Genomic DNA, 26,382 nt, shown 5'->3' with positions numbered 1-26,382 from the left:
CTCACATTGTAAAAAAGACCATGTGAGCATGTACATGTTATCTGTACAATGAGGTCAAGTTTAAATTCAATAAATTACTGAATGTTCCATAACTCCATAAAAACATATTTTTGCTGAGTGTGTTGTCTTATTCGCCTTCCAGATCAATGTTAACTGACAACATGTTAAAAAACATGAAAACTCTGGATTGGTTTCACCTTTCTGGGGCTGTTCAGCAGATTATGCTGTGCTGAACAAGGACATGGACTACATTGCTGCTTTACCACACGGATGTGTCATCCCTCTACATCATGAGCTGTGAGCATAAAAAAATAACAAAATACATTTGTTTATATCAGGGGTCGGCAACCTACGGCTCCGGAGCCGCATGCGGCTCTTTACGGGCTGCTTCTTGACGATATGTACGTATGTACAGTATGTACTCAGATGCATTGCGGCTCTTGAAATACTGAATTTTGTACCGAATTGGAAAGAAATGGCTCTTCCTGTTATTTTGGTTGCCGACCCCTGGTTTATATATTAAGAGATATGGAATGAGAGGTGATTGAATATATCGCCCAGGATGATCGACTACAGTACTCGGTGAGAAATATTTTTTATTTTTTACCATGTTTTGGTCAATTGCAGTCGAGTGGTACTAGTCAATTGGGCACATCACCCACGTGGTGGGCAGTGAAGAGTGAATCTACTTCTACCTCTTCCACGGTGAGAGAGTAACTGTTAGCATATTTATTCCATGTGCACTGTAGCCCAGTGCGAGCTAAACAAGAGAGGGGGCGATTAAATAATACATTTCTTCTGCAAGACTTTTGTCACGAACTTCAAACTACCCAGTTGACTCTCGGTTTAACCTAAAATGTGGAATTGTTTCAAAGGATTTAACGCTTAAGTTTACGAAAGCTATTGTTAGGGATAACTAAAATGTGGGGGGGTTAACCACCTTGAGCATGCATGCGCCTTTTATGACACAAATTAATATACACGACATGTGAAATAAATCCTTTTGGCAGTGTTACGGTGGCAGGTGCAAACCCGCTTGGGCTCAGCTCCAAGCACTTTGGCCTTGCACCACGTACGTATCGTGGGATTTGAAATTGTAACCTTTTGCTTGCAGAGAAAATGAGTCACTTAGCCACCAGCAAAGTGAGAAGAATCACTTGTCCGATCACATAGCAAAACCACCTCCATATTGCCCCGTGTCATTTAACTGGTAAATTGGAAATCATCAGGGATATAATAATGTCACTGCCGATGTTCTAAGATGTTCACATCAATCCATATCACTTCAATCAAGAAAAGGAAATCATCAGGGCATAACAATGTGGAGGGGGTTGGTGGACGGAGAGTTGGTGAGAAGTTGTTGTTCACCAGCTTCTTTGGCTGCTAGGCTGGGATTTTGAAAAGAGTGGAAGTGCCAGTGACTTTGCCAAAGCCCATCATTATCCTGACGAAGGGTAATGGTCGACAATACGAGATGACTGAGGAATAGCCAATGTGGAATTTTCGATACGACAGACTGGAGGCTTATTTACAGTTGATTTTTTTTTTACTCCGGGGACGAAACACATTTTTTATGATTTGTTTTTAAACATTTGAGAATACGTTTTCCCCCTTTTATCTGGCAACAAAACAGGTTTTAAGTTGTTAAAACACCAAACTGAAACCTTTTACGAGGAATCATGTCTGCATTAACCACGATGCTTGTGGTCAGACTGCAAACCCAAACATACTCTGATAATATATGCATTATCTTTGAAACCGATTGGTCCACACCAGATACAGCTTTCTTTTGAGCCTCGTCTCAAACGGTGTTAGACCAGAGGCTAATGCAGACACGATTCCTTGTAAAAGGTTTCAGTTTGGTGTTTTAACAACTTAACACCTGTTTTGTTGCCAGAAAAAGGGGGGAAAACCTATTCTATTCTTAGGTTTTTTCGGTAAAGTCCAGAGGTGGGACAAAGTCATTGTTATGCAAGTCCAAGTCGAGTCGCAAGTCATCAAATTCATGACTCGAGTCTGACTCGAGTCCAAGTCACATGACTCGAGTCCACATCTCATAGGTGGGACAAAGTCATTGTTATGCAAGTCCAAGTCGAGTCGCAAGTCATCAAATTCATGACTCGAGTCTGACTCGAGTCCAAGTCACATGACTCGAGTCCACACCTCTGGTAAAGTCACATATTCTCACATTTTGGTACTGGCAAAGGAGGTCCCATAATGGCTAGGCAGTTTTTGAGAAGATAACGAGGGGGAAAAGGTGCAGACCTGTAATTGCGTGCTCATGGCACTGCTGGCAGAAGGCGAGGCCCTGTCTCTGGTATGTTGGCGTACTCTTCCATGGTGGCCAGGCATCTTGAAAGAGGTGGGAATACCCACACTTGACCCCACAGCTTATGACCTGCCGATTGACTTATCTGTGGTGAACCCATTTATGCTACTGGGTGGACAGAGGTGGAGGCAGGGGGTCGGTGGGTCATTTATGTCTGCCTGTAAGCCACTGTGGTAGCTTTGTATGATGGGTTAGCTTGTTGTAGAATCGTTTTGGTCACCATTATTTACATACTTAGAGCATAACATACCAAAGCTAATGTAACTGGTAAACTAAGACAAAAGTAATTTACCAGTTCGTTAATGAATAAATAAAAAGAAACCTGTCGATATGATGTAGACATCACGTCTACAAAAAATTTAGATATCCGCACCTCCGATTGGCACGGTCGGCCAAGTAAGATGCGAAAGAAGTTCAACAAACATACATACACAGAGTATGTATACTCACGGCGGTTATCGAAGGTGGACCGAGATGACATGATGTAATAACGAGGCAAACCAGAGAGTAGGTTGGAATGCTTTGGTAAAGCTGAACTTAAACATGATACGCAGCATCGAAATGTGTATTCATGAGACAGTTTTCAACCAGTGCATATTACCAGCTATGACATAGTGATCAGAAAACAAGGGCACTGACGAAGGAAACAGAACCAAATCTGAAAAGTGAGCAAAGAAGCACGTGCAGGTGTGGAATAACGGCGAGAGACAGGAAGAGGGAGAGCAAGTGGTTGTGTGCAGGACAGAGGTCGCAAACGGGTTTTGATTCCTTACCCGTACCCGTACCCGGCCGCACCAGGGTCGCAAATGGGTACCCGTACCCGGCTGGGTACGGGTACCCATACGCTACTCGTACCCTACCCGAAATGAGTGACAAACGGTTACTCACCAGTGACTCTCGGCCTACCCGTACCCGTACCCGGCCGCACCAGAGTCGCAAATGGCTACCCGGCTACCCGTACCTGGCCGGGTACGGGTAGCCGGGTATCAGGTAGGGTACGGGTATCGGGTACCCGATTGCGACCTCTGTGTGCAGGATACGTTGCTAGAAGGGATGAGAGCCGGAGGTCGAGACTAATGACAGAGGGCATCCAAAGGAGGGAACACACCCTAGAGGATGTTCAACACGGAGATGGAGCGATTCATTCAGGGGATGTGCGGGAGCTCAATGGATCATCGAATCCCAAGGACCATTAGAGATGGGATTCAGAGATGGCATTAATCTCGCTGCGGATAATTCACGGCTGATTATGACGATGATGAGCAAGCCACACGTCGTTTATTGAACAAGGTCTTGGCCCATTAGTGACACATCCTGGGAGGGTCAACCAGGACAGGGCTATGCTAAACAAATCCACAAACACTACATCCTGCATTCATTACTAAAAAAAACAAATTACCTTCACCACCAAAACACCGACAAAATAGAAAGGGGTAAATGACAGATACAATACTGTATTTCCAAAGTATTCCGTGGCAATTAAAAACTGCATGTATGCCGTACTGTAACGTAAATACTACGTAAATGACCTGCAAGCACACACGTAAAACGATCCGACAGTAGGAATGTACAGCATGCAAGCTCAATATTCACCACCTAGCTCGTCTGTGGCACGCCATGTATTACGCATGCTAACGAGAGCTTCATCGCCTTTGCATTAACACAATTCTCAGGGCAGCGGGTCCATTCTCGGCTTCAACACACGGCCGCGAAAGGCATGTTCAAGAAATGCAATTCAGTGTTCTTAGGTTTTTTCGGTAAAGTCACGTAGGTAAAAAATGTAAATTAAAATCAATAAAAGTAAAATAAAAATTTTTAAAAATCACGACGTTTCGGAGGCATTATTTTTGTTTTATTTTACTTATATTAATTTTAATTTCAATGTTTTACCTACGTGACTTTACCGAAAAAACCTAAGAATATGAATCCTTGCAGTCACGAAAGCTTCAAATCTAGATGCAATTCAGTGATTTGTGAACACTCTGCTTTACGCACAAAACTTGCAACGACGTTATAAAATCCTGATTTGGTGACGTGTTCATGATGATCTGTCTGCACGGTGGTCTATACACAGGCTGGCTTGGCACACACCGGGGTGTGAAAATGTCAGGATTTACTGGTAGAGATGGATGGATATTGACCGGTAGCCAACAGCAGCAGCATGGCAAGTGGCAGAGCAGGTTTAATATCACAAACACAGAGATCCTCCTACGTCGACCGTTTCAAGCAAGTGCTGTTAGCGAGCACCTATTGGGGCCGGCGCAGTGTTGGAGGGGATAGTGCATCACCAGCCCCACGCCCCAGACGCCTTCGTCTCCCCAGTGCCGAATGTTTACACACCGCACCAGGTACTCGACTCATTTGAGGCAAAGTCGACCGAGGAGGCAGCGAAAAATCCCAGAACCCGTCCAGACATTCGCCACTGACGGTGGCTGTTAGCAGGAATCTAAACGCGGTGTGCACTAGCCACTGTGCTACCGCACCCCACAAATGCGACAGACAAGGCTGTTGGCTCCATGTAACGTCCCACGTTACAAGTCCCTCATTGACGGCTGCATTCTCTCGCCTTGGAACAACGTGGGCATGCACTTTAATCTGCCCGTGAGGACCACGCGCAAAGGGCTCTCCGCTGGCTACTGCGCGGCTGCGTAGAGGGGGAGATGCCAGGCAACGCAGCGGCGTTGACAGCTCACACGCTCAGTCACAGCCTCTGCGCCCCCGTGGCATTGCTGGTGCCAGAGCTATGTAGAATTTTTCCCGACTGCAATCACTGAACAGCAGCCAATTTCGATTTAAAGCTTTCGTGACTGCAGGGATTCATCTTCTTGGTTCTTTCGGTAAAGTCACGTAGAATGGAAATAATAAAATAAAACATAATAAAAATAATTCTCACGACGTTTCGGCCACAACGCAAGAAGCCGTTCTCAGGTGAAGACCAGGTCTGTCGGGGAGACAGCGTCTGAATGACAGACCTGTTCTTCACCTGAGGACGGCTTCTTGCGTTGTGGCCGAAACGTCGTGAGAATTATTTTATTATGTTTTATTTTATTATTTTATTATTTCCATTCTACGTGACTTTACCGAAAGAACCAATAAGAAGCAGCCAATTTGCTCGGCTATTGCGTCCTGCAATACATGCGGTGCCATCCAAGGTGGTCCAGATGTCTTGTGACCGCCCCCCCTTCCCCCACATTTAATTATCTAACTTTTTAAAAAATATATATGAAGTAAGGTTTATTTAAAACAGAAATTAATATCTAAAGGAAAACAAATTTAGGGGTTAAATTAATTGGGGGGTCACAAGACATCTAGACCACCATGCATTGTAATATCCACATCAGCAGCATCAATAACAACATTGCAATTACAAGCATTTCAAACGCGCAGATGAACTAATCACTTTTTTTATTTTACCAGATAAGGCCCACTGAGGTCAATAGCTCTTTTTTCAGAAACGACCTGGCCCCAAATTATAGCACAACGAAGTGGCTCATCACGTGGAAATGTATCGCAGCCAAATACTCTAATCGCCTATTTAGTTCTTAAAACGTGGAGTGAAAACCCGGAGGACCCGGAGAAAAATCCACGTGACAACAGCGAGAGAGACACGCAAACTCCAAACAAACAGCAGGCGCCAGGCTATTCATCCAACCCACGACCTCGTGTATACCAGGCGATGTAGTTAACATTTCGCCACCACGGTGTTCCGTATAGTTGGAATTATTTAAATCATGGGAGATACCTTTCATGGATATCATCATCATCGTCGTCGTTGTCGCTAGCCATATCAACCTACTTCTGAATGCAGGCCTCCTCTGGCCCCCCGTCTGTCGCCATCTCTCACAGTTCGTATCTATACACTCATATTGTCGTGTATAACTGCGGCACCATGTATGCAACGCGTGCATTTCAACGCGGTAACTTTATATTCTGAACTATGTGACAGCACCGCGTGGTGAGGGCCTCATCCAGCAGTGGATTGACAAAAGGGCTGTAGAAAATCACGTAAATAATAGTTTCAATATACCATCGTGTGAGTGTGTGTCGATATTGTACATCGCTCTGCAGAGCTAAAGGTGCGGCCCTGGCAACTGCATGTCCATGGCACTGCTGGTGGAAGGGCCCCCACTTCCCAGCGAGCCCTCGAGAGAGAGAGCCCCTGGAGTTGGGGCATTTTTTGGGCCTTGCTCGTCCACATTGCTACGCATTACAACGGGGTACCCAAGTGGGTTATGATACATCCTGTAATTGTATCCCATGTAAAACACTGGTGCTTGCGTATCCTCGAGGTAATGTGTACACATATCAAAGCACTACACACGCGCACATCACGCAGTGTTGCAGTGCATGCATTAGCCGTGTGTACATATAATGCCCTAAAGTAAAGCATGCTACACTAATACTCTTCTTACACACAGACACAAACGAATGCTGCTATAAGACAGAACAGTATATGTACTTGCACCGCATTTCAGTATTACATAGCGTGTGTAAAGACTACTATTGTGTTACATATGCCCCGCTATCGTTCTGTTCGAGGCATACGCTACAGGGTACCGCTATACACACTGGAATACTCCAACACACGCGACATTCTTGACAAACACGCCGTTGTGTGTATCTATGCAGTGCACTTCGTGTTACGTGCGTGTACTGTGCAACGCACGTGCTGTACACATGCGGCACGAATGAATGGGAATAGCAGCGGTGCACGTTGTTACTACACTGGGTACGTGTCGAGCATATGTAGAGATCGGCTCGCAGCTGCTGCTGCTACTGATTTCTGCGCAACACGCAAGGAGACAACCACACAGAGACAAAGATCCCCCACATAGCCTTCATCGACTCTTGGGGCAAGTGCTGCTAGCGAGCAGCACCTACGGTACACGAGAGGGGGTGGGTGGCCAGCACCACGCCCGACCGCCTTTGTCTCCCCAGTAGTGACGTTTACACACCGCGCCGAGTTATGTACTCATTTGAGGCTGAGTCGACCTCGGGGAGGGCCCAGGCGGCCGTGAGCGGGACACGAAACTCGGGTCGCCGGGTTTTGCAGCGCAGCGCGCTAACCGCTGCGCCACCGCTCCCCTACAAGCCACACGCGCGCTCGTCCACACGCTCGTCCACACGCTCACCCACACGTTCACCCACACGCGCGCACGTCCACACGCGCGCTCACCCACGCGCGCTCACCCACACGCTCACCCACACGCGCACCCCCACGCTCACCCACACGCGCGCTCACCCACACGCGCGCTCATCCACACGCGCGCTCACCCACACGCTCACCCACGCGCGCACCCCCACGCTCACCCACACGCGCGCTCACCCACACGCTCACCCACACGCGCACCCCCACGCTCACCCACACGCGCGCTCATCCCCACGCGCGCTCACCCACACGCTCACCCACACGCGCACCCCCACGCTCACCCACACGCGCGCTCATCCACACGCGCGCTCACCCACACGCGCGCACGCACTCATTCAAACGCACACACGGTCCAAATATAGTACAAGCGACGTGTTGATACACACGTAACAACACAGCCCGGTGGGAGGAGGGACAGCCTGGGAAGGTGAAGGCGGTTGGAGGCGGGGGGTGAGAAGGAACGGGGGGAAGAGAACGAGAGAGGATGATGATGATGCTGATGATGATGATGCAGCAAGATGAGGTTGAATGGGATGAGGAGGAAGGGAGATGAGAAAGAGGAGGGAGAAGTTACGGAGCAAGAAGAAGCGGACGATGTAACGGACAGGAGGAGAACGATCAGAAGCCGGCGGAGAACGAGGAGGTTGAAGAATTGGACAAGGTGGACGAGGAGCAACAGCATGAGGAAGAGGATACAACAATGAGCAGGAATAGGAAGGATAAGGGGCAGGAGGATGAAGAGGACGAAAATGAGGACGAGGAGATAAGAGGATGAGCAGGAGGTGGTAGAGGATGTGAAGGGACAGGATGCGAGGGAACAGGCTGATGAAGAGGAGGAGGAAGAGGATGCTAAGGAGCAGGATGAAGACGGCTGTTTGGCTGGCTCGGGGTTCAATCAATAGACCGCCACGACTCACCCTCTTCTGGTCCTCCAGCCCGTGCGAGACCGTCTTGCGGATGTATCTCCCGGGTTCTGCCGGCTCCATAGCTCAGCACACGTGTCCACGGGCCCCGCAGAGGCAGCGGCAGCAGCAGCAGCAATAACAACATCCACGCGTCCTCGTGTCACGGAGCCTCCTCATGGATATATTCCTCAATGTTGTGAGCGCCTTCCGCCGTCTCGCTCACCTCCTCCCCCGTCACCTCTATCTGCCGTTCCCCACTCAAGTATTCATTCGCAGCTCAGCTGTGCTCGCTTCCACACCCCCCCCCCCACCGTACTGTTATCTGCACTGTTATATCGTTCTCATTTGGACGTGGGTCCACATACAACTATGACGGTAGTGCGCTGGCGTTGCCGTGCGTCAGTGACTGTGTCGCGAGATCATTCCGATCCGATCCGGCTCCGCCGCGGGTCACACACAACAAACAACCTTGCGTGGAAAGGCTGCTCTGTCACAGAGCGAGAGAAGGCTTCCTTCCCACCCCCCTTCCACCACCCCTGTCCGTTCTTCTCTCTCTCTCCTCCTCCTCCTCCCTCTCTCGCAGCCACACGCGAGCATTGTCCCCCTTGGATCTCTTCCCACTCGGCTGTAGTTTCACGCCTTCACCGCGTGGCTACAGCACTCGCCAGCGACTCGCCACAAACACCCCATCCTCCTCCCTGCACCGACTTTGTCACTCCCCACCACCAACCAAACTCAAATCACATGGACCAGCCTCAACCCACGGTAACCCGAGAACAAGTCCACGCTCTCCCCCCCCCCACCTCTCTCTCTCTTCCCCACGCAATACGAATCAAATCATCACGACCAACAAACGCAATTCACATGAACCACTCGAGCACAATTCATGTGATCTACTCGAACACGATTCACACGTGATCCACTTCAAACACTGCTCGCATATGAACCACTGAAAACACGAATCACATGAACCACTGAAAACACGCGATTCACCAATTAACTACTCAACACACGATTGACATGTGAACCACTCAAACGCAATTCACGTGAACTTGCTTTAACTGTAGCCGTAGAATAGGTCCTCTCTCACTATCACCGTGAAGGTACATGAATGAAATCATCGTCATCATAATCGATCAGACATTGTCTATTAATTTCTGCTACCCAAAATCAATTCACGTGAACCACCACAATAATTACCCCCCCCCCCGGACCGCCCCAGTAAAAGCGCAATAACAGAATCATCACAAACATCATCATCATCATCATCCACGTCGCACATATGAAGGCCGGTATGGCATATGAGGGGGGTGGGTGGCCAGCACCACGCCCAGCCGCCTTTTTCTTCCCAGTGGCGATGTTAATACAGCACACTAGGTACTCGTTTATGGCTCAGTTGAACTAGGGGAGGCTGAGGACCGGTTCAGATAATTGTCACTGGTGTTGACCGTGAGCGGAATCAAACTCGGGTCGCCGGGTTCGTAGCGCAGCGTGCTAACCACTGCTCCCCACATCATTTACACTTAAAATGTCCAGACCGCAAGCAGAATTCAGCATAAGTGCAATACGGGATAATTAATCTACGTCAGATGGGGTAAATTGGAGGGGGAAATTATAACAACCTTGTAAAACAGCTATTGATGAAGGTGCTATTGTTAATATTGTTGGTATTGCAAATTTTATATAAATAAGCAGTCATACTTTGCTTAATAAATAAATACAGAGTATATTCTTGTGAGCCCCTCTGGAGTTTTGGAGCCTGGAAAAATGTTCAATGTACCCCAAAAATAAATGTGACGCTGTCCATTGCTGTCACCCAAATACAATGTACATAAACCATGAAGTTAACGTGAAGACAAACCCTCTCCATGTGAACAAACAATAATCGAACAATCACCACCACTGTACACTCACATTTATTCATCTTGTCCTATTAAATACAATGCAATTACACGATTAAACACGTGTAAACATTGTTTAATCATAATTAGGAGAGCCCTGGTCTATTCACAGATGGATGAAACCCTCTGCAGAGCATCATCTTCGTGATCCTGCAATGCCACACTCCATCTCGCTCCTGTGTATGAATAAATATCATGACTACATCTCCATGGTGGGCATTCACTCGGGCGCAATCTCACCTTTGGCTTCCATTCCATCACCAGTCTCGTGCATCAACCGTCACACCTTCTCCCAATGCGTTCTGCCAAAATCAACTTATTTTACTCACGCAAATGTTACACCACAGATGTATTTTTATTACCTCATTCATGAGCTTCTCATCGGTTATAGGACAAAAGCAAATCAGACTTCATCATCACTCTCACCATCTATCAGACCGTATTCATTATCACCATCATGCAATAACATGTTGACCTCTGGTCGTTTATTCTGGGGCAATGTCGTTCATTCTTTGAATAGATCAATTGGGAAAAAGGTTTTATATTAACAAAGAGAACCCACCTGTTAATTAAGCAGTCAAATCCTTGACTTTAATGAAGCCAGATGAGAGCCCATTAAAAAGGCCTCTCCTTAATCGGGAAACCTCGCACATATATAGATGGCATTTTGTAAGAAATAAAAAATGGTGGGCAATTGAGGTCAAATAGAAAACACTGCAGAATATGTATACCGAGCAGAGCTATTGAAAGGGAACCATGACCAAAATAATGGAAACACTGTAAAGCAGCAGATATGAGCTGGTTGAAGTGCTTTTGGAAGGTTGCATTTGATTATGAAAAGGAGCATACCAACGTTCCTAAATAAAATAAATCATACATGCATATGGATAAGAAGAATGAACATTGATGAAGAAAACAATGTATGATGAGACGCATGCTTTATCATATGCTGATACAAAGCAAGGAACGCATGGGTTTGACGCGTTGCTAACAGGGATGATACTAAACTTGTTTTTTTTATTTTACCAGGTAAGGCCCACTGAGCTCTACAGCTCTTTTTTCAGAAGCGGCCTGGCCACAAATAATAGCTCAACGAATTGGTTTATCACGTGGAAATGTATAGCTACCAAATACTCAAAGCGCATATTGATTCTAAATGTGAAGAGAAAACCCGGAGGACCCGGAGAAAAATCCACACGACCACGGCCAGAGAGACACGCACACTCCAAATATACAGCAGGCGTCAGGGTCGGGATCAAACCCATGGCCTCCTGCATACCAGGTGAGGTAGTCAACATCTCGCACCCGTTGCGCCCCTATGATGGCCAGTGATCGAGAATAACTACGGAGTGTCAGCCAAGGGAGACAACGCAACTCACAGGATGTACATCGCGGATATGGAGCAATTACATGAGCTCACGTGTAGGCGCTGGATGGATTGTTACATCACGTGCTTGTGAGAGATGGCAATGTCTTGAAGAGGCCTTCATTCAGCAGTGGATAAACTGTATCATGGTGACGATGTCCAGGAAAGGTATCACACATTTTCTTGGTTCTTTCGGTAAAGTCACGTAGAAGGGAAATAATAAAATAATAAAAATAAAACATGATAAAATAATTATTATGTTTTATTGGTTCTTTCGGTAAAGTCACGTAAACATAATAAAACATAATAATTATTTTATTATGTTTTATTTTTATTATTTTATTATTTCCCTTCTACGTGACTTTACCGAAAGAACCAAGAAGATGAATCCCTGGCAGTCACGAAAGCTTTAAATCGAAATGTATCACACATTGTTGAATAATTATACTTGGACATAAGTTTGAACTGCGTCTTTGAAAAGCTGGCAACATGCATGATTTTTATTCGAGTCTTTTTTTTACTTGAAAAGCGTGAGCGATCATCGGCAGCGCATAACAGGAGCATTTAATATAATCACATGGTGGAATGTTAATGAACACCTGGGACTCTCTAAAATCTCCATACGATGTGTGTCGCCAACGCCACGGCAGACACGTGGAGGCTCAGAGGGACGGCGATCCAATGATAAAATCTTCATCCCACCGCGTGCGTGTGTTTTATTTTATTGGCATATCTGAAATTGTTATTTTATTATAAATGTTCATAATGGATGATACCGTTATTGACATCCTGTGAAAAATAAGCGTACAGATGCAGTGGTGTACAACACATTAAAATAATGGATTAACATATTGTATGAAGGGGTTATACATATAAAGGCATCATCACATTATAATCCATTTAAACAGTCTAAGAACATTTAACTAATATTTTCTGATTATATGAAATAAATAACACGTTTTTGAAAACTGCAACATTTAAAATAATCTAATTATGGTATTGCAAAAAAAATACGTATTTTGGAGAGTGCTGTAGTTAGATATGTTTGGTGATTTGATTTGATGCAATTACCATACGTCTTGAAATCCAGGTGCATTAAGATGCTGTGAACATCCACATTGCATTGTCTGGGAAAGGTAGACATGATTATTACAATAATTATGACCATCATTCCACTCTTCCTACAATTTCATACCCCAAGCACATCACACCGGGGTCTAAACCATGAGATAAAATGCAGCAAAAAACAGCCCCATTGCATGCATTTCTACTGGAGGTTGCGGGATAATTGAGCAGGAAAGTGTCATTTTTAATCAGGCACTAAATTGGTTGCTTCAAAAGGTTGTAGGGCAACGCCCTATACACGTACATTGAGCTGGCAGGCAGCCGTAGGGGCAGGCAAGACTTCACAAAGGTCTGTAAGGCCTCCTCCGACACAGTCCCCTTTGTTGCACACACCACTGGGAGAACTCAAACAATGTAATGAGTCAAATCCGTACGAGACACGAACTGCATGAATAATCAAATCATCTCTCTCATTAATTGATATTGTTGATTTCAGGTCATAAACATGTTTGTATTCCCACGAATACGAGAGCCATGATATCGATCAGATGTCAGCATTATAATACATTTAATAAAGATGGGGGGGGGGTGAATAAATTAGCACAATAATTTGCTTAATTCTGTAAAGAAATATCGTGTTTGTGTTGCTAGTGTGTTTGTCCTTCACAATGTCACATAGTCAACATTACAAAGTTCACCTTTTGAGAAATTGCTACCAAGTAAACCATATTTAGTCTAGAACATATGTTCAGTTATGAATATCAATAGATAAACCGCCATGCGCATATGCATGTATGTTGTATAGTGTCCTAAACATAAACTGAAAATGTTACCATCAGCAGACACGGTCACTACTCTGTTGAATGAAGGCCTCCCAAATCTGCAACCACCCCTCACAATTCTGTACCGAGCACCTGCACGTGAAGTGATTTCAAATGTTTTGTTAGAATTATAGTTTGCTACAGTGTATATTTGCGAGGTCTTAAATGTGCCCTGGGTTAAAGAGTGAACAGATAAGAACGTAAGATCAGTTTAACACGTAGACTTTCGCGACCAATATTATTCATAATAAAGGTTTTTTGGTTAGATCGCGTTATTTATAAATGTGTCGTAACCCTCCACCACCCGACACGGCCAAACAGTAAAAAAATGTGTCACGTTGATTCGCTCTTCAACACACCGGTGGGCTAAAGAAGTGAATCATTTTGTCCTTTGTAAACGTGACACATTTTTTACTGTTTGGCCGTGTCGATGGTGGAGGGTTACGACACATTTATAAATAACGTGATCTAACCCAAAAACCTTTATTATGAAGAACGTAAAATGTCCAATGTTGTGCCACAATATACAGACCGTTCTCAATCCACTGCTGGATGAAGGCCTCCTGATGCTGTGTTGGCCATATGCCACCACGCTGTTCGTGAGGGTTGGTGAGGGTTGGAGAGTGGGAGTTGAGTGAGTGGGGGTGGTGGTGAGGTGTGGGATGGGGCAGGTTGACAGCAGTCACCGCGGATGTTGGTTCTGGCTGGGAATTGATGTCCAGGTTCGTAGTGCAGCACAATGAGCACTCTGCCACCGCTTTCCCTCAAAGCTTCTGTTGAAATGAACACATTTCAATTAAATGTACAAATATTTCACACAGAAGTCACGTGCGACATTTTAGTTATGATGGGAGACGATTTTTCCCGAGGTAATCTTCAGGTAGGATTTGCAATCGCGTTTACTGTATATTGAATTATGTTATTGCAGCTCATTAAATAACCAATGCGCATTCCATGTATTGTCCCACACTCAGCATTTTTAACGTGCATTAGAGCAGCTTTTTATTCATAGCCATCCTAATTATAGATTGTGCCAACATGTTTGTACTCTGCTAAATACAGGGTGTGTAAAATATATATTTTGTCTACTGAGGAATGGGTGGTTATAGTGCGAACATTTTGCCAAATGGTGAACCTATTTTATTACAATTACATCTGCAAATGGTCTGTTTTATTTGCCCGACAGTAACATTTATGCATATAAAGGAGATAATTTGTGGGCTTATGGTGAAAAATGATCGTTAATGAATATTCATGTAAATATACATTATTTATCAATTAAACAAAAAAAACACCGATTAAATCCATTTCCCATCTTGCCATCAATGAAAATTTTTGTGGGGAAATAACTATTTTAGGAAGAACTATCTTAATTCTTGTTTAATATAAAACAGCAGTCTGATGCCACAACAACTCATATGCAGGCTTTCTTAATGTGGCTTTTCTCTCTCTCTCTCCCCAAAATCGCTTCCCTTGAATTGACATGACATCACCCTCTTATGGGATATTAAATATTCATGAGGCAGTTTTATCCTATCGGCAGCTGTGCTCCCCGAGTTCACCAATCCCCTCTGAGGTCACCGTTTGGCCCCGTCACCGTTGCCATGGTGTCTGCTGACTAAGAAGGACGCCACCCTCTGGGCAGGCTGCTCTTTAAAGTGGCAGTGTGGAGCTTGGAGCACCGCGCGCCTGGCCAGCTGCCTGTTTTCACAGCTTACGTGGCAATTAGGAGGTTATGAATGGAGCGTCCACCCCCCGCCCCCCCCCCAGCGCACTAATCTAGTAGAAACAAGATAGGAGGGGATCTGTTCATCCAAAATGTTTTCAACTAAATTATACCAATAAATATTACACCTTTAACGTGGCTCAATAAGTGTTGCACTAAATTTCACCCAATGGGTCATTAAACAGGAAAGAGTGTAAATTGTGATTATTCAACGTGCTTTGCTAAACATTTTGTGAAACACCCCATTATCGCAAAAAACATAATATATATATAAATACAGTACCAACCATTTTAGAAACATGTAAACGTGGGTCCCATAATCTTCAGACCTTTTGCAAAATTGACCAATGATCGGGTCAGTGTTTTTGGAAATAATTCTGCTCCTTTAACATGTAAACATTCGACAGTCGCCATACACAAAGGGGAAAATTGCTCTTGTGGCTGATTACAGAACGCCAAGAGGTGCATTAGGAATAAGCAAAGTAAGATAATAACGCACTCCATGCATTAGTGTGCTTATTAAGCAATTCATGTCCTCATTCATAAAGTGCACAACAGCTGCAATTTCTGTGGGCAGTTCAGTTCCCGAGAGTGGTTGGTGATCATGATCAAAGACAACGCCGGTAATGCTCACAGCCCAACGCTAACATGCCAGACCTCAAGTGCATCAATCTGAGCCCCTTGAGAAGAGCTTCATATTTAAAATGTGCAAAATACAAAAACCGGCCATCCAGTTTCCTACCGCTTTCATTTAAAGCCAATTTTTTTTTTTTTTATAAACCTGGTTATTGATGGTAATCTTTAATTATGGTAATGGTTAGGGTGTTAATCGGGTATTACACCTGCGATGTTAAGCCAGTATTCATGATGCTGCGATGAAGTGCAGATTTTTAGCTTGCAATCCCAGTGGTATATTTGGCACACGACTGACGGGGCAATAAAAAAAACAACAGCCGAACAGCAACGCATCGCTTATCAGGAGTTTCCAGCTTCGGCTGCAAGCAAGAATATCCTGAGTGTGCCTAAGGAACAAGGTCACCCTACACTCAGCAAAGAATGTCAACACTTTGGGAACAGAATCAAACTGATTTTCAAGACGATAAGATTCAGAACACCGGGGAGATTTTCCCCGCGTTCTCATGCATAATTCATCGTCCAATTGTGCGGAGACCTCTGGCTGTCAGTAAACCGCGCATTGACAAGCATTCAGTCACAAATGCTCATTTGCTGCAAAGAAAGAAAATGCTGAAATGCTTTTTTACCTTGATACACTTTGTTTGCCAGCAAATAAAACAAAACATGTGCAATGCCAGCAGTGATACTCTTTGTTTTGATTTTCAGGAGAAGAATACAAGCCACAAATAAAGAGGTAAAATGAAGGGATTGTTTGTAAAACCATTTCTGGTGATCAAAATTCACACAAAATATCCCAGCTGAGATGTGTTAATGATCTGTTCCTCATATAATGCCGTCCCATGTGACTTGGGCTGTCAAGAGTGTAAATGTAACCAGCTAAGCCATTTTTCAAAATCAGTAAAGCAATATAATAAGGGAATAAAAAAGTACCACCTATGTTCAGGCCAGTGCATATATGAACCCCAATTAATTGTTTAACTTATGTATAAAATGAAACAAGTATGTGGGTACACCTTGGATAAGTATTTAGGTTGGGTGTTTATAATTCTGGAGAATGCCATTTTGGAAGGAGTGAAATGAGGGAATGGAGATTATTGGGCAACTCCACTAGGCTAATTGGTATAGGATTAACACAGCATGCATTACATATTGCAATAAACATAGCAACACCGTCAGATTAAACTAGTAAAACTAAACATTTCAAAGGGGACTTGCATTTTGAGAAATGTGATTATTTTTACTTTAAGGTCACACATCACATGTTCCTTTTGTGTTTCTTTTATGCAACTCTTAAACATGAATACAGGACTATTTTGAATCATGACATAATAAGTAATGTCACTTCACTAATTTGCACTAACCAGCGTGGTCAAAAAACCCCGATGAATGACATTGCATGAGAAGCCTTTAATACAACAGAGGATTTGCCAAAGGGCTGTAAAATGTTTTTCAATATTTTTTCATATTTCATATGGAAAGAGTTTGAGCTGTGAAACATCCACCTTAATTAAATTTAAAACAGTTCACAAAACAACTGGAAGGGCTTCCACCGTTGTAGTTATTTATTGAAACAGTTATTTTTGCTACTATAAAATAGATACAATGTTATGTATAAGCCTGGATAGAAAATACAATGTAATGCTTTATCCATAATACAGGTTTTCTTGGGTTAGATTACGTTAATATTAATGTGTCGTTAAACCCGTCACCACCCGACAACATGTTGTGGATTGACTCTCCAACACACCGGTGTGCTGTACTAGTAACGAAATTGGCATCTTCTGTTTACGTGACAAACCTTATTAATTGGCTTTGTCAGGTGGTGGCGGGTTTAAGGACACATTTATATATTTATGCGATCTAACCCCAAAAAAACCTGTGTTATGGATGATATTGGTAGCGAAAATCTACGTGTTCAACTGCAATGCGTTATGTATGAAACTTTCGCGTACGAAATATCCTAAACATAATTTTCTCAATCGAGTGCGGCAAAACACAACATCCTCGTACGGACAATTTATGACAATACAAGTTCTCCCGACTGATGAAACAATATTGCTACAGGGTTTGATTACACACGCGTGCACTTGTATGCGCGCTCTCCAAGGCGTGAAACAACACATTCAACATGGACTTACATAGATTGCTCATCTCCGCAGAAATCTTTTTCAAGTGCAAGACATGTACTGGAAAGTATATTTTCTCGTGATTCATTCTTTAAAAACAGTATTTGCAATCAATTTTAAACCGTAAAAACAAATTACTAAAGTTCTCCGCAGGATGCCTTTTTCGTGGGGTTTGTTATTGAAAGCGGAATTCGGAATGGAACGAGAGGAGGTGAGTGGTGAGTGAACATAGGAGAAATGTAACTCTTAATAGCACGCTGTGGTTAATTCACAAATAACCTCGGTCTCAGTATCTGTGACAAGCTGCACCAACCTCATTTCTCGCATACAGTGGAGTATGTTACAATGTGAGCACAAGTCGTGACGATCCTCCCATTGGATGCCGTTCAATAAATTTCTTACCAATTTTACAAAACAGCTTCATAAAATTGCACTTCATAAAAAGCCCTAATATTCACATCTACATTCAATGGAAAATTTTAATTTTGCATGAATTTTTTTTAAAAAAAGTGTTAATAAAATTCCCACTTAAATTGTTAAACCAACATTAAGTTATGAAGTCATCGTAATGTCCTGAAGTTTAATTACGTGATATGAAAAAAATATAGTTCTTCTAATTGCACACATATACAATATGTTAAAGTAACCACATTTTGCAGTATATTAATTACTTTTTGGTTTGGTGGGATGGCGTGTGCCTTGCAATTTATTCTCAATAAAAGGCGATGATAGATAATTTTCACTCGATTGTCACGAAGCACACACACACTGTCTTTCCAGTTCCTTTAAGCCAAGTGGCAGAAGGTTAAATAATTAATGAGCCGCGGCAAGTGAATGGATTCCCACCCCAGCACGCTCTGGGACTGTCGGTAGGGCTGAGCTGAAGAGAGGCTGCACCCTGCATGCGGTCGCCAGTATGTGGACAACCCCAGCATGTGGTCTCATTGGGAAAAAAAATACAAAAGTGAAAGATCTGTCGGACTCGCGTTTTTTTTTTCCAACCTTACATTATGTACTGGCTAAATCTTAAATATGGAATCAAGTTACATACAATGAGAATTCACAGATTGTACTGACAGATATTATTTCCCGATGATCGAGACTGCAGTGCAAGCACGCAAACGTTGCTGGTGCCATTGGTTGAATGAATTGTGATCCATGATAGCAAAGAATAATACCCTATACCGTTTTAATATAAATTAAAGTCATTGATGCCACCACACCTCGCCAAAACGTTTAACCCTCTGCCAAATTCCACAGTTTGTTGCGTAGTAGACGTGTGACCTCCAATATCTGCCCAAACAGTAATCCCACCATCTGATCTCACCTGGGCACTGGAATCATATAAACTATTTATTCAAATGCCTGGAACTGAATCTCGTGCTAAAATGAGTCGTGCAGAATCAAACGATGTTTCCAATTGCAATCGAGACTTTATCAAGATACATTTTATGCAAATGTGTTATAGCTAAGATTTTAATGCTCCCAATAAATCAACCGTGGCCTTCAATCAATGACACTTTGTCAATATTACTGAGTTAATATGAAGGTATCTAGTTTCTGTTATCTGAAATCACTAAGAAGTATTGATTTAGTATTTCTGTATGCATAACTGCATTGCATTACCTTCGCATATCAACTTCACGGTGTTGCTGTGACACGTTACAATAATTACACAACCGATATTATTTTATGTTAGTTATTTAATACGAATTCAAAGAAAACTTGTTTGATTCTAGAATACACGTGTGAAATAAAATAACACACCTGCATCGCTTCATAAAGGTTATGAAATTCTGAAAGATTATGTTGTTTCTATTATGACCGCAATTCCGTATTACCTCTGCTCAATCAATATTATGCAACAGTGTAAATGAGCAATGTATATTCTGTTTTAATGTGATGTGACTCTTACCCATAACCTAAACCAGAATACTGAATTAGGGTTGACGACTTGCGAATTTTTATAATGAATAATTAATTAAATGACTAAATAAAACAGGTGATGCATTTTCAATTAATGTGGTTTATTTTATCATTAAAGGCATATACAGAGTGAACTCGAGAAAACTCAAGACCCATATGAAAATGCTTAACCCTTTGTATTCACCTTAGTCAAATAAAGATGCACGTTACAATAGCTCAGGCAATGTGAATTGTTTTTGAGCACCATACCCCAAACCTGTTCAAGGATATTAATCCCATCAGACACAGTGGTATAAACGATAGTCAGGTCATGCTTGTCGATATTTAGAACACAATTAAAGGTTTCAAATGGCACTTTACATTTTGAGCAGTCAACAGTGTACCCATCTTGAGCGCGGCGCACCATTAATTATTATTTATTTGTTTTCAAACAGCGTAAGCAATTTAATACATCTTTTTACCAACACTGTCTCAATACAATTGCTGCCTTCGTTGATGGCAGAAGGACAAGCGCCCGTTGGGTCACTGGAGAGCTTTCGCTTCTCAACATTATAATGGCCATGATAAAAAATATTACATTAAATAAATATTTCTCCTTCCACTGGCTTTTATTTTTTAAGTACAACATACAATATTACGAATAACAACATCTTTCCATGCTAGCTTTCTAGCACGCTCCTCCAAGCCTGGTGGAAACATTTTACAGCTACCTGGTCATCTGCTTGCATGCACAAAGGGCTAGGAATGCAGAATATGCATTTCGTTGGCTATAAATACCAAGTATAAAACACAGCTAATCTATACGTCTGAAGAATTCGTCCTAGACCGCTCCACCAATTTCAACGAATGAAGTGTCATTTTACAGCTTATGGCGTGTAGTTTATGTGACAGAGGTTGGGGAAAAAAAATTGACCTCTGTTATAACTATTTTGGCTTATCAGACCAGGTGCTGCTTATCCACTCGACAATTTACAACAGCCTGGCGTGACAGAGGCCCTATTTCAAATTCATTGGATAGCCCTAATTTGGCGGGTATCTCTTTTACAACTGTAACATTCGTCTCACAAACGTACTTTTAACATTGCATCAGTGTCCCATTGCGTCAGTCACCTGCAAGGCTCGATGCATTGGTGCAACGGAAAGAGGCTACACAAACCTGACACTGGTACCTGCAGATGTGCCTGCACGTCCATGACCGGATTGTTCTCCCACTCGTGTACCCATTGCTCGCTGGCCCTTTGACTTTTTGGACCTCTCTTGCTGACCTCATATACCACGATGACGTGAGACTCCTCTGGATTGTTCATAACGTTATTTTATTGGCATCATCATCAGCCATGATCAATCAACTGTTGGATAAAGGAAGGCTTAGCCAACCAATCTCTCACAATCGTACGCCTACCCATGAGCAGATTTTATCGCTTGTTTGTCGGTGCGAGGTATTCCTTTGTCATTGATACAGTGAACCATTGCTGTGTGCAAGCCATTTACAGTGTGCTCCTAAGCAGTAAGATGAACGAACAAGTGTTAATCTTTCATTGATACAGAAAGCAATTGTCGATAAATGTGTGCCATCCGGAATGGTCCCTGCCTACAAACTCTCCTGATGTTAGCCGTGGCCAAGATGTATCACCAGGTTCATAGCACAGTGCTCAAACCAGTGTACAACCGCTCGCCACACCTTCTCACGCACTATATTCAGATAAAATATATTAACACATGTTATGGAACGGTGTTATTTAAATTTATTTTAGTTTCAGAAAAAGTTCCGTGTGCGATGATTTATCTTGATTGCAATCTGCACTTCAACAGTGATTGCAAATTGTACCTCCAAGCGATATATTCTTTTCTCTGCTCATCTAAATCCTATTAGCCTCAGACTACTGTGCAATTTCTAAAGAATCGCCTGCGGTTTGCCTTGCAATTTTCACACAAACTTTCTCATCAAACCGCACGTGATTATCATCCCGTGTTAACACGAAATGCATTTTCCCAAATAAGTGTGGTTAAGGTTGCTGCTGGATAATGCAGAGGAGAGTGCATAACAGGCAAAGTATGAGAGTTTCTAGTAAATGATGTGTTTACATTCAACAATCAAACACACAATACACTGATTTTGTTTTTATTTACAGGTTAACATCTGATAGGAAGTGCAGCCTTCTAAATTCATTTGAAAACAGCATGCATTAAAATTACTTTGAAAATTGTAACATTCAGAATTAAATCTTGGTAAACCCAATCGTGGTATCCAGAGATACCCAGAGGTCACTGGTCACATCTCCCAGGATGGCAGTTAAAACAATGGGCAAGGTTAAATTTCGATTTAAAGCTTTCGTGACTGCAGGGATTCATCTTCTTGGTTCTTTCGGTAAAGTCACGTAGAATGGAAATAATAAAATAATAAAAATAATACATAATAAAATAATTCTCACGACGTTTCGGCCACAACGCAAGCAGCCGTCCTCAGGTGTAGAACAGGTCTTCAGACTCTGTCTTCTCGACAGACCTGTTCTACACCTGAGGACGGCTGCTCTCTCCCCGCCCATTGTCCTCCAGCAGTACAAATGGGTCGGCAAGTGTGGTGGGGGTAAAGAGCGAGCAACACCGACGTCTTCCAAGACAATCTGGGCAATGTGGAAAAGTAGACAAAATGATCCTCAATAGAGGCTTTCTAAAACTTAATTCTTCTGGCAACTGATGTGAGCACAACATTGCAAGGCCGCAGCAGCATCTTCACTTTCACCACCTAACATCCATTCGTACAATAGGACGGTTACGCAATCATAGCAAGGTGAAACATAATCTATCTGGTACAACATTAACATAAACGTTCCCATGCATCACACAATAACCACAGGTACTGTCGATCACTCGTGTTTAAAATATGTATACCAGAGCCTATTTAGTTAACTCCTTTCCCATGCAATTTCCTCCCATTCCGCCCCTCCAATCGAATCACCCCATCTCCTTTGCATTAACATACATTGTTATCAAGGGTGTGGGTTTTTCTAAGCAAGGAAGTGTTTTAATCAATTATTTAGGTTAGAAATTGATTTTTAAAACATCGGGTAGATTTATCCCACTCGCCACCTACTCTACATATCTCAATTCCCAGCCTGTGTATTAGGGAATACCCTCTCAGTTTGAAAACTGCTGATTCAGAGTGGCAGCCTTTCCAGGAAAACAAAATTATACATTTGTCCAGCATTGTATGAGTAGAATCACAGTCTTATTTGTTTACTTTGGAGTTTGGAGCAGATTTAAATGAAGCATCAATATTCTTATTTTCATTGTAGTGTTACTTCGGGGAGGATTTAAGAGAAAAGATTGGATATTAAAAAAAATGTAAGTATTACAAAGCTGAAAAAAATCTCAAAGTTTGATGAAAAAATATATTAAAAGTAATTCTGCATGTGAACAAATTCCACAAACATGCAATTACACTGCACGGTGTGTTAGACTTCGCATACGTGCTCAAGTTGAGTTTGCCACAATTATTGTGGAAATTGCAGCCAATTGCCTTTTTTTCCACACATAAAAGAGATTTACAAAAATAATTTGAAATGAAACATGAAAAAAAATCGTATGACTTTGCAAAGGGCAGTCAGAGTAAAGAAGTACATTTATTCTCAAAGTTTCCTAATATAGTACTCTTTTTAATTAGTCAAAATACACAAGTCCCAAAAAAATGGTGGTGGTATTATTAATGAACTGGTGGTTTAATGAAAGAGTAAGTGACTTGCAATCAGATGGTTGAGAGTTGAACTCATGGTTGTGGGTTGACTCAGCCCATCAACGTGTTGAGGTCAATACAATTGTAGTGTGCGACTTCCGAGTAGAAGGCTTCTTGTTTATTAAGAGCACACGGGGTGATACATTACGTAATGCAGCTACACATAGGCATACGCTATTGTATAGTTGTTGGTATTGGGATGTTACACACAGACCCCGCCCTAACACGCGGCCATTACACACCCAACTGTGACGTCACCACATTAATTAGTGCAAAAACATCCTCGTATGGGATAGTTATTTATTTATTTCGCACCTCCGATTAAGTATGGTCGGCTACGTAAGGTGCAAAAGAAGCTCAACATGCATACGCATGTATATATTAATCATTAGACAAAGCCCATCTCCGGCATGCGCTACGCTAGCTGTCCGACTCGCGCAGCGACGGAGAGGCTCTTGCAGAAGATCGGCCACGTGGTCGGAGACGAAGAGATGACGACGAGCAGCGACGCAGCCAAGACCCGGGACCCGCAACAGCACCCGAAACTCTGGTTCGGCCCCCCTTATATGCGCCCCGGCGTGGACAAGCCCCGCCTCTGGCCACACCCCCTTCCAGAACCTTCGAGCAGTTGCCGGAGCCTCTGGACTAACTCCGCCCTTCACCTCTACCCCAGATACGCCCATTACGTAATACCCCCATTACCCCTTCAGGCCGACAGGTGTCACCCTGCCATTACACAATGAGTACCACGTTGTGGAAGGGGGGGGGTCAACAGTGGTTTTCCTATTGTTGGTTCTTTCGGTGAAGTCACGTAGAATGGAAATAATAAAATAATAAAAATAAAACATAATAAAATAATTCTCACGACGTTTCGACCACAACGCAAGCAGCTGTCCTCCGGTGAAGAACAGGTCTGTCGAAAGTCCTGTTCGTGAGAATTATTTTATTATGTTTATTTTTATTATTTTATTATTTCCATTCTACGTGACTTTACCGAAAGAACCAAGAAGATGAATCCCTGCAGTCACGAAAGCTTTAAATAAAAATTTGGTGGTTTTCCTATTTTTGGTTCTTTCGGTAAAGTCACGTAGATAGAAATAAAAAATAAAAAATAAACCCACGACGTTTCGATCACAACACAAGCGGTCGTCATCAGTATGTTTTTATTTTCTCTCTACGTGACTTCACCGAAAGAACCAAGAATATGAATTCCTGCAGTCACGAACGTTTTAAGTGGCTGTCCGATTGATAGACTCACCCCCACCATAGTAATGTGGAATTTCCACCAAAGGCTCAGGACTGTAAAAAGGAGATGAGCACTGCCTCAATGCTAATTGGAGCAGAAATTCACCTTTAATTTATTTGTTATCAGTCAAATCCACCAGTCATGAAACCGTGCACACTGCATGTAATGAGGGTGTTATTAACGAGTGCCAGACAGCACCATCACAAGAAGTGCATCTCTAGTGTGAAGGAGCTAACACTGACACGTTTAACCATCGTCTGAGAATGGATCAGACCCCATCTCAGCCCTTCCTCGGTGTCCTCAGCACAGCATCATATCCCATGATCTCTTATTCAGTGGACAAGACCAGCTATGAAATAGTTTTATGCAAAATAAGACCGTATGAAAAATAAGAATCGGTTTTACCCTTTCTGGAAATAAAACAGGTATTAAGATGTTCAAACACCAAATTGAAAGCTTTTGCAAGGAATCAAGTCTGCATTAACCACACGTACTTGTGGAAAACATGCGAACAAACATGATCTGATAATAATATATGCATTGTTTTTCAAACTGATTGGCGTACACCAGAGACAGACTTCTGTTAATATAGACTTGATTCCTTGCAAAAGGAATCAATTTGGTATTTGAACATATTGTTGTATTGCCAGAAAGGGAAAAACCTATTATTTTGTTTTCACACTTTGATACTGCCAAAAAGGTCCCATGACAAAATAAGACCACCTTGAAAAAATTTTAGTATACAGTATTGGAAAAGCATTTGTTTTATGAACAACTAATTGTAAATATCATCAATGCCTTGTTAGAAAAAATGTAAGCCCAAAGAAATGTAGAAAATTATTGAAGAACTGCATAAAATGGCCACGAAGTTCAACTTTCGACGTACAACTTTGTAAAACAAAGTCATTGTTATCTATACATAGCTCAAAAACACAACAAAATCCATACACCAAGAGAAAATTACTGCAAGCAGATTGGGATGAAGAAGAACAAAGAAAAAATACGAAACTTAAGCAAGAAGGAAACCTTTTTGAAAGCTGTACTTGATCATCAAAATCTGAATATTGATGTCCCTGGAGAAAAAAAAAAGTTTTCAGTAAATACATTATGAGCTGTTATGTAGGGATCAGAAACATGCACACTGACAAGCTGAATTGTGCAACAACAAAGCACGGAGAGATGCATGTTTCGAATTACACTGCGAGCCAGACACAGGAGCGCATTAATTAGACAAGGCTCGTAACATGATGAGCGTCAAACAGGAGAACATCACCGAGGCATTGAACCATCATGGAGAAGAAACAATGTACTAGAGTCAATTATCAAGAGTGAGATGAATTACGGCATCTTAGGCCGGTGAAGGCATTGGGAGGCCTTCATGCAGCAGCTGAGAGATAATGGCTGCTGATGATGATGGCTGCTGTTGCTCATTATGCCGATGATGGTACAATCC

At 42.7% G+C, this 26,382-nt stretch overlaps 1 protein-coding gene and 1 long non-coding RNA gene across 2 annotated transcripts in view; both read right to left on the bottom strand.

Moving 5' to 3' along the window:
- Positions 1-8,867, bottom strand: part of LOC144720304 (neuron navigator 2-like) — a 281,685-nt gene extending 272,818 nt beyond the window's left edge. Inside the window, exon 1 of the mRNA XM_078596960.1 lies at positions 8,396-8,867. Within this exon, the coding sequence (XP_078453086.1) occupies positions 8,396-8,464 (69 nt within the window). The 5' untranslated portion in view covers positions 8,465-8,867. The remainder of the gene's footprint in view (positions 1-8,395) is intronic.
- Positions 8,868-12,009: 3,142 nt separating this feature from the next.
- LOC144720479 (uncharacterized) overlaps positions 12,010-26,382 on the bottom strand; it is an 86,447-nt gene continuing 72,074 nt past the window's right edge. The window contains exons 2-4 of the long non-coding RNA XR_013585765.1: positions 13,020-14,309; positions 12,722-12,777; positions 12,010-12,439 (exon numbers count right to left, since the gene is read on the bottom strand). This is a non-coding gene — a long non-coding RNA (uncharacterized LOC144720479). The remainder of the gene's footprint in view (positions 12,440-12,721; positions 12,778-13,019; positions 14,310-26,382) is intronic.

This window comes from Lampetra planeri, chromosome 8 (genome assembly GCF_965212315.1).
Source record: "Lampetra planeri chromosome 8, kcLamPlan1.2.h2, whole genome shotgun sequence".
Lineage (NCBI taxonomy): Eukaryota > Metazoa > Chordata > Hyperoartia > Petromyzontiformes > Petromyzontidae > Lampetra > Lampetra planeri.
The sequence above is the reverse complement of the archived record's forward strand: the minus strand, read 5'-3'. Positions and strand labels throughout refer to the sequence as shown.